The sequence below is a fragment of the Prinia subflava genome, chromosome 12, assembly GCF_021018805.1.
Source record: "Prinia subflava isolate CZ2003 ecotype Zambia chromosome 12, Cam_Psub_1.2, whole genome shotgun sequence".
Taxonomy (NCBI): Eukaryota; Metazoa; Chordata; class Aves; order Passeriformes; family Cisticolidae; genus Prinia; species Prinia subflava.
In genome coordinates, this window is record NC_086258.1 from 19,467,337 (window position 1) to 19,479,421 (window position 12,085).

Below are 12,085 nucleotides of genomic sequence, written 5' to 3' on the forward strand. Positions count from 1 at the left end.
AAGCCTCCGTGTGTTTTTAATCTGATTAGTTGATGATAATCCAGTGGTATCATGCAACAAAAACTGTCCAGCTTTATTAGGCAATCTCTTGTTTTAAAAGAACTGTGCTCGAGGGAGTGCTTGCCTCTGCTGTTTCTGCTGAAGATTGGCAGAAATGGGTGGGTTTTGGTGGTTTTAGTGCTTTGTGAGAGTAGGATTAATTTGGGGATCAAATTGACTGCTGGGGATCGGTGGATTTTGGCCCCATGGGTGCTATCAGTGGCATTATGCAGCCCCTCTGCCAAGGGGGCAGGGGATGGAGGGGGCAGAGGGCTGTCGGGGAGGGCTGGTTCCCACACCGCCGTGCTGCTCCTGAATTGATGAGGCCGGACCTCTCTTCGAGGCCGGTCCTGCAGCATCGAACCAATCCCGGATCAAGCACTGGGTCGGTCCCGTACGATGCCAGTCCCAGACCACCGGCTCAGAGCTGGATTGGGGATGGAGGATTCCGAAGGGAGCCAGTCCCGAACCACAGGCTCGGTCCTGGATCAAGAATGCGGAACCTCTGACCAGCTCGGTCCCGAACCCTGCCGGTCCCGGAGCACCGGGTCGGTGCCGTACTCCGTCGCCAGTCCCGGACCGCGCTGTACGTGCAGCCGGACCCCGTTCCAAGCGAGCCGATGCCCGGGAGCCGGGGCAGCCCCAGCGGGGGCGGAGCGGTGCCGGTGCGGCGGGATGGGCGGCGCGGCCCCTGCCCCGCTCGACGCCGCATCACGGTGAGTGACAGCCGCCCCGGCCCGGCCCCGCCGCACAACCCGCCGGGCTTTTCCAATCAGGCCGGGCCGGGGAGGGATTTCCTGCCGGGACGGGGCCGGCCCGAGCGGGACTTTGCCGAGAGCCGCGCCGCCTGCCCGCCGGGACCCGCGGCTGCGCTCCGGTACCGGCCCCGCTCCCGCCCCGCGCGCCTCGGGAAGTTGCGGCTGGGCTGGGTTCGGCACTGCTCGCTGCGCCGCGGTCCGGAGCGGCTCCGCTCCGCTCCGGTGCCGTCGGTTCGCCCCGGCGCGGTTCGGTTCGGTCCGGTCCGGTGCCGTCGGTTCGCCCCGGCGCGGTTCGGTTCGCCCCGGTGCGGCGGGCTGGGAGCGCCGCTAGGTGAGTGGGGCCGGCGGAGCAACTCGCCCCAAGAGCCGCGGAACAACTCGCCTCGGTGGGGGCAGAAATCCCCCCGAGCGCGCCCGGAGGAAGGAGCCGCCCCGCCCGGGGGTCTCGGGGAGGCGGAGGCGCGGCCGGGGCCCCCTCGCTGCCCGCCCGGCCGCGTCCGCAGCGGGGCCGGAGCCTCCCGGGGGAACCGAGCTGCCCCCGCCGCCCCTCGGGACCCGGCTGGGTGCTTTCAGCTCCTTTGCATCTTTCCTCCGCCACTTACGTAACTAGTTTGGGTTTGTTTGGGGTTTTTTCCCCCCTCCTCTCCCTCCCTTTTCCCCCCGGCGCTGCCGTTGGCTGCGGGAATGTTTGGGATACTTTGGTTCTCCAGGTGGATTCCTGGGCTGGAGGCTCAGCTCTGCTCGTGTGGGAGGGATGTTTTGCTGTTGCTTTTCCAGCTTTGTGCGTTTCTCGAATTTTACCTTCGCCGCTCCTCTCTGGAAAGGTTGAGGGAGGTGCAGGTCGGCATTGGGAGCTCTCCGAGTTGCCCGCTGAGCCCCGCGTGTTCCGGGAGCCGAGGCAGCAGCACCGGGGCCGCTTTCCAAGTGAGGCCGGGCAGACTTCTCAAATATAAGTCGTCTCAGCGCCTCACATTTGCTTCTTGTGAGTGCTCTTGAGGAGCAGCACAGAGTTGGATGCAGTGCACAGGGTTAAACGAAATAGTTCTGAAGACCGTGCGATGCAGGAGGTTTCAGGAGAGATTTGTTTGCAGCGAGAGGTTAGTCTGAGTCAAGTGGCTGAAACTTTGTTGTAAGGTAGATAAGCTTGTGCAGATGCCCCAGGACGAGGGGAGGTGACACCTGGCCCCGAGGAGCACCAGCTTCAGTGCCGAGGGATTCATCAGCTGAAGGAGCTGTGGGTAGGGAGGAACCCCCCAGCCTGGTGTGGGAATCACACCCCCCCTTGTCCCAGAAGCTAAGCCAGTACCTGAGGATCATCTTTTTGTCTGCCCTGTGCACCCTGGGGAGTGCTGGAACGCAGGGAAGTCATGAGCCGTGTTTGTGGGCAGCTGCAGCTCCCACAGCAATGCTGTGGTGCCATGGGATTCTCCGTCTGGTTTTGCCCCCACCCCAACAGGACCTGTCACTGTTGCCTTGTCTCCCCGGTGATTTCTGTGCTCCGAACAGTGACCTCGATTGCTCGGAGGAAGCGACACCCGCTGTTATATAAACTGTGGAGGTCGAGTGCTCTGGGAAGGGAGACTCCACTGAGCCGTGGCTGAGGGACCCAGAGCTGGTTCTGACCCATCCTGGAGGGGCAGAGGGGCAGCTCTCTCACCCTCTGTGGGGTGATCTGGCGATGGCCTTGCAGCTGGCACGGTGTGTGCTCCCTGCTCTCCTGCACGCACGCTGCTCCCCGGTGCCGGAGCAGCCTGCCAGATGCACGGCCCTGAACCAGGAGGGCTTTTCTGCCACACAGTGTGGGCAGCCCGAGTGCAGTGTGAGAGCACAGGCTGGGACACGTGAACTGCCCCTGCAGGACCCCGTGCCCTCTGCAGGGTACCCTGGCTGGCCAGGATATGGCCTTGATGCTGTTCTGAGCACAGCTGTCCTGCTGAATTACACCCGGCTCCTCGCTGGGGCCAGAGAGCGCTCCTGAACTGCTGAAGACTGCCTTGGGTCCCAGGGCACTGAGCGTCCCGGGGAGTTCGGAGGGTGAGGGTTTATCCTTGCACAGGAGGTGAGGAGTGCCAGGCAGGCTGACCCGCTCCCGTGGGCTGCAGGGGGCTTTGGCTAAACCTTCCCAGCTCCATCCCTTGTGTGCTGCTACCGGGAAAGGAGAGGGGGAGGCGTCGTGTGCCCCGAGCCCCGTGTGCTGCTGCCCTTAGGGAGGACGTGGTGTGTGTGGCCCCAGGAGGGCAGGGCAGGAGCTGTGCCCCGCTCTGGGGCAGCACCCCCGGGAGGTTTCCCCCATAGGTTCTTCCCTCTCCGTTTAACATAAGAACGAGCCAAGTCCCTCCAGGACTAAATATAGTCAAAGTATTCGTTCTTCGGCTCGGATACAAAAGCTGTCGCGACGGAGCCGGGAGGTAAATGGCCTTTGGGGGCTGACTCTGCTCTTCCCTCCGCAGGTCCTGGGCTGCCGTGCCGGGGCTCGGCCGAGCACGGGGCTCTCCGGCGTGCCTGCAGTGCCGTCACCGAGAGGAATGCCAAAGCGAAGGGGCTAATGAGCACCAGAGAGGGAGGATCTATAACTTCCAGATGGCAACGAGCCCGTAATCCCTTTGGGAAGAATTAGGGACTCATCAACGCAGCAGAGCCTGCTGAAGGGAGCAAAGCACACCACCTCTGGCTCCAGGAGTGCTGTGAGAGGCTGAGGGCATCCCAATGCTGCCAGCGCTGGACACCCTGCCCCAGGCTGCCTGGCTTTGTCTCACAGAGCTCTGGTGCTGCCAGGAGCCTGTCCCCAAGCACTGAAGTATTTTTTGTTTTAACTGGTTGCATGTTCTCCAACCAAACCGCATCTGGGTCCTGCTCCTCCCGACACAGAAAGGGACTTCTGCCCTTAACAGAGAGACTTCTTTCTTCTGGTTTTTATGCCCTGTGGGATTGTAAAGTGTCTTTCTTCGTGGATTTCATCTCTCACCAAAGTGTGTTTTGAGGAATTAGGGGCTTATTCCCATGGCTTTATAAACCTCTGGGATCTGAGGGTTTCTACGTTGCTGCTGCTCCCACCTGCCTGCGATGGGGCGCGAGCAGGAGCTGATCCAGGCCGTGAAGAACGGGGACGTACCTGGCGTGCAGAAACTGGTGGCCAAGATCAAGGCGTCCAAGAGCAGTGAGTACCTGGGCAGAGAGCTGTGGGCTCCCTCCCCCTGGCTGGGCACTCCTGCCAGTCCCGGGGTGCCAGTGCTGGCTCTGGCCCCCGGCACAGGAGCTGTGCTGTGCCGGATGCGGCAGCGCGAGCGCAGCCCGTGCGGATGAATGACTGGGCTGGAAGCAATCCTGCAGCTGAGCTGGGGTTCCCCTTGGGCTCGGGGCCAGGGGCCCTGGAGTGTGGGCCACTGAGCAGGGCTGGGTGAGGGGAAGCAGCCGTGGCAGGGGGAAGTGAACCGCTTTGGGGGGGACGCTGCTACAAAGGGTCTTTAGTGGTTGCTGCTCACTCCCGGCCGTATTTATCTTGTGAAAAATTATCATCCCAGCCAGTCGACTGGAACCAATCGTCAAGCTTTGAATTTCAGTCTGGTAATGTTTAACCCTTCAGCAGGGCTGTTTTCTTGCCTGTGCTCTCAGAAAGGTCAGTAGCAAGCAGAGCTTGGAGTGAACAGAGGGCTTGGGGAGTCCCCAAGGGCACCAGGGTCCTGCAGATGCTGCACAGCATCTGGAGGAGATGGGGAGGGTGGAAAGGTGGAGGAGATCGTGGCCAGTGCCACAGAGCCCTTGTATAGACCTGAGCTCCTGGTCATTTTTCCTGACAGACCAAGAGAAGGAAACTGGGAAAAGTAAATGAGAGGGCTCTCGGTGCCGTGTCTGGCTGGGGGAAGGTGCACCCTGGATGCCCGGGCTGTGGGAGTGTGGATACCCCTGCCAAGGCTGCTCATCGTGAGGGGTTTCGTGAGGGTATGTGGGAAAGCTGAAGGGGAATAAACTATCTGGAAGAGGGAGTGAGGAAACTCAGGCAGGAGAAGCTTTAAGGCTTCTTAGGAGCAGCTCAGAGCGTAGAAGCTGGCACACAGAAACCCAGGTTACGCTGAGGATTATAAATCTGAGGAGAGGATCAGCTCCCCTGGGTCATGTACTGGAAAGCTTTGACTGGGACCAGAACTTTGCAAATCTCAACTTTCGGAAGGGCTGGGAGCCACCTCCTCTGCAGAACTGGGGCATCTGGTGCCCCTTCCCTGGGTGAAGGTACTGGGTGCCATTGCCTCTGCTGCACAGGGACTGTGCCTGTACAAGGTCCCAGAGCTGAACAAGAGCAGACTGCCCACGTGGGTGGGTTGAAGGACACCCCCAAGGCAATAAATAACGTCAGGACATGAGTGTCCTGCTGGCTGATGCAGCCCTGTCCCCTGAGCTGGTGTCCCATGGCCAGGCAGTGTGTGCAGGCTGGGGTGCCCATGGCTCTTCTGCTCCTGCACACCCAGAGGGGTGAAGTCACACTTGTTTTCTCTCATACCCTCCAGTAACTCTCTCTCAGTTCAACCCTGTCTGTTTTCTCTTGGGAGTCTTCCCCTCCCTGCAGCCATGGGGCACCCACGTGAACATGTGTGTTTAACTCCCCCGCTGCAGCAGCATCAGCAGCTCCCTCGGCTTATTTTCATTTTATTCCTTTATAAGGAGGGGCCAAAAACCCCTGACTCCTCCAAGGCCACTGCTGCAAGCCCTCAGTGGGGCTCCTGTGGGGCTTGCCTGGTCCTGGAGGCTCATCCCTGGCACTGAGAGCACCACTGCTCCCCATCCCTTATGGTTCCCTCTCTCTCTTCTCACCGATGCCGTGTGAGCCAAGCATTTGCTGCCCATTAAAGCGCCTTTTCCATATGACAGGCTGAGATGCTGATCTTTTTTTTTATTATTATTATTATTATATATTTATTTTTTGATCCCTCTAAGAGTCCTTCTGCTGTCTCAGTGGATTGGGAGCTCGATCGCTGTGATCAGCCCTCTGGGGCTTCCTGTGCCTAAAAAAGTCACCGCACGTAAGCAAAACGCGAGCGCCAGTCCCGGCAGCGGGAACCTCGGGGACGCGTTGTTTAATATTCTCTGTGCGCAGCCTCCTCCCCGAGCAAGCGCTGCCGCACAAGTGGGTCACAGCACCTCTCATTCCAAGGTGCTGGGCTGGGCAGGGACAAGATTCCTGGGGACAGCAGCCGGGGGGAAAGAGCAGGCGAGGGCAGCTGTCCAAGGGAACGTTGGCGCGACACCGCGGTCACTCCTGCGGCCAGGGAGGGGGTTCTGGTCTGGGAGAGCCAGGCTGCTCCTGCCGGGCCAGCCGTGCTTTGCTGAGCTTCCCTGGCAATGAAAACATCCCGCTTTTTATTTTCCTTCTCCCTCTCCCCTCCCCTCTGCCTCGGGAGCGCTGCGGAGTTTAATTGAAATTGTTAAACGACCCATCACGGCTTTGGCCTCTCTCCCCCGCGATCAATCACGTCCCTGGGCTGCTGCCCTCGCCAACAATGCAGCAGTTGGCCCGGCCAGGGCCAGCACCGAGGGCTTGGGGCTCCGGGGGGAGGTGAGAGGCAGAGCCCCCCTGGCCAGGGATCTCAGGGGCGACGGCTCCTGGAGCTGGATGGAGCCCCACAGTTTGGGTGTCCCCATCCCTGGATGCAGGATGGAGGGACAGGGGATGGGGGGGTGCCCCTGTGACAGCCAGGGGCTGGAGGAGCCGTGGAAGGCGATGGGAGCTGGACTCACTGTTTGCCTTCCTCAGGGGAGTGGTGAAGGTTTTTGTTTAAATGTGTGCGAAGTGCAAAGAGAGGGCAGCAGCTGAGCAAACTGGTGTGAAACTCTCAAGGACAGGGAGCAAAGCCCTGCTGGGGTTCAGCTGCTGCCTTGAGGAGGTTCAGTAAGTCACTTGCCCCATTTCACCAGCTGTGTTGGTGCTTTCCAGTCCTTTAGATATTAAGGACTGGGGTTGGCTCCTGGGACATGCCTGTGTTTAGGCCATGACCTAGCAAGTTGTTAAATGTTAGCAAAGCTTGCACAGGGGTCTTGGCTTTATCTCCAGCCTCTCACTGCTGCATCCCGGCAGCACAAAGCATGTTGAGACTTTCTCAAGAGCTGCACCAGCCCTCAGATGCTGCTGCCACCATCCAGTTTGGCAGGAGAAGGACAATGCTGCTCCACGTGCTGTGAGACTGTAGCAGGCAGATGTGGGATAGCTCAGTCCTCTCCCCCTTGAATTTCCTCCTAATCCCTAGTAGGTGTATCAGCTTAAGCCTCAAAGGGTGAGGTTTAATATCTCTCCTGTGATTTGTTAGCCTTTGCCAGCGGCACTCTGTGTCCCTGTCTTCTGCAGAAACATCTGCCCTCCTTTCATGACCTGCTGGGATTTCTGCTGCTCCCAACAGCAGCAGGTCTGTAGTTCTTTGGGGGAGAAGTTGCTCCTTTTTGCAATCTGGGAGTTGTTTTATAGTGGTGTTGGATGTGTCTTTATGCCAGGCAGCAAGCCCAGGGTGCCATCCCCTCTTATGGAGGAGGACCATCCTCCTCTTCACTGCTGCTGCTGAACGAGGCTTGTCCCAAGCCCTCGGGTACTCCAGGTGCTATTCCTGGTGTGTCTGCAGGGCAGAGCCCAGACTGGCCTTGGGCAGGATCCTTATCGTGTCAGGCTCTGTTACACGCCATGGCTTTCCCTGGTGCAGTGGTGCGGGGGTGCCTGGGCACCTTTCCTGCTCCACTCCTGCCCCGGGCAGTGCAGGCGGCTGGACCCGGATCTGCCACTGAGCACAAGTGTGGCCCTGGGCTCGTCCCTTGCAGCCCAAGTTTCGAGGACGAGTTCCCAAAGCGTCCTTGGCGGTGTCCTCCCCTCCTCTCCCCGCACGCTGTAGGTCTGACGGGCTGGACCGGCTCCGCAGCTGCGCTCCCTTGTAGGGCTGTGGGCACGCCTGCGGAGAGACGCTGAGAAACTCTGCCGAAACGGGCAAAACTCCCTCTTCCTCCAGGACTGAGCCAGCAGCGGGGCGAGGCACCGTGCCCGGGGAGCCGGGCTGGCAGCGGCCCCGTGCCGGGACCCCACCACCCCACAGCACGCCCAGACCTGCTGCTGAGCCGGCCTGCAGTGGGTGGGTGGTGGGAGCAGGAGAAAAGAGGCTTCAAAGGCTCCAGAGAGTGCAGCAGGCGTGGGGCTGGATGGTGGTGGGGCTGCATCTCCATGGCAAAGTGGGGTCAGTCCTCTCTTCCTCTTCCTGTGGCTCCCAGCCTCCCTGGAAGGGGGGGTCCTCTGGTAGCCTGGTGTTTGCTGGGTGGGTTTTCCCATCCGCATCCTGGCATTCCCAACTCTCATGCTGGGAAGGAAAAGCCGTGCACAGACAGCAGAAGGAGTGAAGGGACAGTTGGTTTTCAAAGCTGGGCTCCAACGGGTGTTGTGTTTGGAAAGGGGCCCGGCTGCCACTGGAGCTCCTGGAGCCAGGGAAAAAGTCGCTGTGCCGAGTGCAGGAGATAAGGCACGAGCAAACAGCGTCACACGGGGAGATGGAGGAGCCTGTGCTGGGTATTGGCTGGTCCCTTCCCCTCTGCACCCCATTTCCCTGTGCCACAGCTCCACATCTTCCCCTGGCCCAGGTCTGTATTTCTGTCCCCAGCCTTTGGACACCCATTGGCAGCACAGCCTGTGTCCCTTGCTGTCATCCTGGGCTACTGCATCTGATTTTTCTTGTCTCTGTAAAAGAGTGGGGGGAAAACCAGGCTAATTCTGGGGAAGGGATGTACGTAGGGACTTTTGAACCTGATCCAGGCCATGCTGCCATCCTTTGGAGATGGCCAGACAGTGCTGGGGTATCTCAGGGAACCTGGGATCTCCTGGAAATGTGGGGGTCCCTCAGGGCTGTGGATGGAGCCAGGCTGGCAGCCATCCCCAGTGTCACAGACAGAATGCTGAGGTTTGGGACAGGACGGGAATTTCCATCCCTTGGGCATTTCCTGCTGACTCAGCCCAGAGCAGGGGGCTCAGCTGCCCCTTCCCAAGGGCCACAGAGGCCATTTTGGCTGTCTGACCCAGAAACACACGATGATTGAGATGAGGACAGCTTGAAGGCAGACAGGGAGTGCAGTCCCGAGCCCAGGGACGCCGTGTGCCCGGCTGCCAGCAGCACACGGGCACAGTAACCAGGGCAGTGCTCCCCAGGGCTGCAGGGAAAGGGACATGGCAAGGACACTGCCAGAACAGGCATTCCGTCCTCTGGCTTGGCTGGTTCCAGGAGGGAGCTGGTGGACCACGACAATGACCAGCGTCACTTCTGCCACCTCTCTGTCAGGATCCCAGTGCCACAAAGAGGTTTTTCTGGGAAGGTGGGAGGTGGATTGTTGGATCCCAGTGGCAGTGGACCATGTGTAAGATGGTTTCCTGCTGGAAATGGATGCTTCCACCAGCATTGCTCCGGCAAGAGTTAAAAGCAGGGTTGGATGCCGTGCGTGTATGTGTGCATGCACGCGCCCTGCTTTGTTTTTAAAAGCGCCTCGGCTGTCCTGGATCCCCGCCAGACCCGGGGCCCGCCGCTGGCAAAAACTCCGGCAAAGGAGTATGAAAGGGGCAAGAAACTAAATAACAATAAACCACCTTTTTTCTTCTGGCTGCTCTAGCAAGTGAGAGGGTGGGGAGGAGCTGCGAGCATTCCGGCTCCCCCTAAATCCCATCCTGGCTTCCCTAAAAAAATCATGCCTGGGATGGAAAGGGAGGGATCTGTTTGAACCTTGGGGCTGTAATATCACCCAAGCCTTGCCGAGGTGTCCTGGTGAGTCACAGACCTGTCTGGAGATGCCCAAACTGCTTGGAAATGGCTCTGTCAGTATGATCTCTACCCTCCCAGGGAAGGGCTGGATACTCTGGCCCGTCCCTCCCTCCCCGGGGTGCTGCCCGGGGAGGGCGCACAGCCACCCTGAGCCGTTCACAACCCTGGGGAGAAAGGCCGGAGCTGCAAGCGAGCAGGGCTGCGATGGCCAGATAAGGGAGCAGGGAGAGCCTGCGTGAGGCAGGCATGCGGCTCCCGCAGCATCGCAGGCCTGGTGCAGCACGTCCGGCTGTGCCTCCGCCAGGCCCCGCCAGCGCCGCTCCCCTCGGGCCCAGCCAAGGCTGTGCAGGGAGCACACGGCCCCCGGCGTCGAGGCCGTGCCCAGACCCCTGCCCCGTCCTCCTCCCCGGTGCCATCCCAGGAGCTGTGCCTGGCTTGGCCACCTGAGGCAGGTGGCTGTGCTGGGAGCGGTGAAAGCTCCTGGGGTTTCGTAATGCTGGGCACGGCTGGTTGTGTAAGGCCGTGTCTGCTTGGAAGGGAGCTGTCGAGCATGGCAAGGGCAGCTGGTGCCTGTCACCGGGGTGTCCCCGACAGCGAGGTTGGCCCGGGCTCTGCCACCCACTCTGCAGGTGCCTCTTGCTCCTATGGAGCATCTATCCCAGGGGCTGCTGCCTCACTCTCCCCCTCCAGCAGTCCTTTGTGAGGCATTGCCTTGTTTCTTTGCCAGACAGGCGTGGGTAAGGCTGAAGGGGGTTTCCAGCTGGAGGTGAGCTGGGTGCAAGTAGCAGTGTGGAGACTGGGGATTGGGAGCCCCGCCAAACTTCCCCTTCCGTGGGTGTCCTGTCCGTGGGTGTCCTGTCTCCCTGACACCCAGCTGACAGCCTGTGCAGTCCCTCAGAGACCTGGCATGTGTCCCACCGTGGCAAGGCCACATGAGAACCACTTGCCTCAGTGGCCTCCAGAAGGGGCCAGAGTCCTCCCTGGTGGCTAATCATTGCCTAAGTGGGGGACACGGGGACACGGTGCGTCTGGCCAGCAGTGTGGGGTCTAGCACAGCCATGGCCCTGGGATTGCTTTGGGCTGCAACCCAGGCTGCTCTGGTTGGTCTGAAGCAGCTCTGGTTTGGTTTTGTGGGGCTGACACAGATGGGAAGGGCTTTCATGAGCCCTCCTGGCTTCCCTGAATCAGTACCTGCTAATCCTGCTGGCTTAAAAAGAAGGGAGATGCTCCTCCTTAGAGGGAAGGAGGTTCCTGCGCACAGAGGTGCTGCCTCTGACCCTGCTCTGTGTCTCCAAACCTCAAGATCTACTTAAGCACTGGGAGAGTCCCCAGTTTCCTTCTCAACAGTGTCGGGGCACAGGTAACTCCCTGTCTTGGAGCATCTGTCCCACTGGTTATATTTAGCAGCACATGGATATCCTGGAGCTGCTTCTCTATTCCTTTCACCTGAAACTGGTGTAGATGTGCAGATGTGCAGCTCTGAATCCCCAAAGTCATGGTTCTACTCTGTCCCCCTGCAGCCTGCTCCAAATGCCTGTGGCTTTGTGGGACTGAACTCACACCAGGTGAGCGGTCCTGATGAACCTTTCCTCCCAGGAGCAGTGCAGGTGGGTGCCTCTGCTCAGCCCCAGTCAGGCACAGCCCAGACCCTGGGGCAGGGACCAGCATGTGGCCATCAGCCCCCTGTGCCCACATGTGTTGCTGGCCATGTGTTTGGAAAAACAGTGCCTCGTTTTCCAGGAGGGGACACGAGGCTTCCAGGGCTGGTTGGCTCTCCCAGTGGGATTGCCACTGCTCAGAAAACCCTTCCCTGCCAGGCCTGGGGATGGAGCAACTCACTGTGACGTCATGGCCAGGGTAGGGGGCATTGGATGCCACAGGAGGGGTAGCACAGAGCAAGAAATGGTGCCTTTTCCTACAAAAAGGAGCAGATGGAGGCAGGAGGGTCCCGTTTTTCCCTGTGCTCCCCCAGCTTCTCCCCACAGCCGCCCCGGGACGCTGCGGGGCAGCAGGTGGGGGTTGCAGGGCTGGCTCCCACGTCCTGCCTGCGCCGCCAAGCTGGGCTTGCCGGGGCCGCTCCCGACACGCACCCGCCATGCTGGGAAGGCGTAAACAGATCGGGTTCCCGGCAGGGGTCCAGGGAGCGGGCAGGCCTTGGCTTGTGTCCCACCACTGCTCCGTCGGGATGGGGTGTGGGGAGCGCCCAGGCAGCGCTGGGGTGGAGGGGGCTGACCTGGCAGAGGGGTCCCTGCAGGCAGCTGGGTCCCTGCGGGAAGCTGGGCATGACCTTGGCTTGACATGGAGCCAAGGATGTTGCCTCTGCCTCTGTTTACCTCTGGTGCTGAGGTGGGCCTGTTCTTTGGGGGCTGGGAGATGTAGCTGTGCTGCCCCCCAAACCCCTTCCTGATCCCTTTTTGGGGAGCTGCTGACCAGAGCTCAGCTCATGGACTGGGGGTCCTCAGATCCAGCTCCCTCTTTTCTATTGGGGCTGTATTATGATGCCTTTGACCTTGCTGTAACTCA

General features: G+C 60.3%; 1 protein-coding gene across 5 annotated transcripts in view; it reads left to right on the forward strand.

The window, feature by feature from the left end:
* The first annotated feature begins 295 nt into the window (after positions 1–295).
* The window catches only part of CASKIN2 (CASK interacting protein 2), a 33,936-nt gene continuing 22,146 nt past the window's right edge, over positions 296–12,085 (forward strand). For 2 of the 5 annotated variants that reach the window (XM_063409698.1, XM_063409700.1), the window contains exons 1-2: positions 299–1,128; positions 3,248–3,954. In XM_063409698.1, the coding sequence (XP_063265768.1) occupies positions 3,861–3,954 (94 nt within the window). In that variant the 5' untranslated portion in view covers positions 299–1,128; positions 3,248–3,860. Of the gene's footprint in view, positions 1,129–3,247; positions 3,955–12,085 lie in introns of all 5 variants that reach the window. The other 3 variants (XM_063409699.1, XM_063409701.1, XM_063409697.1) reach the window with 2 other exon arrangements.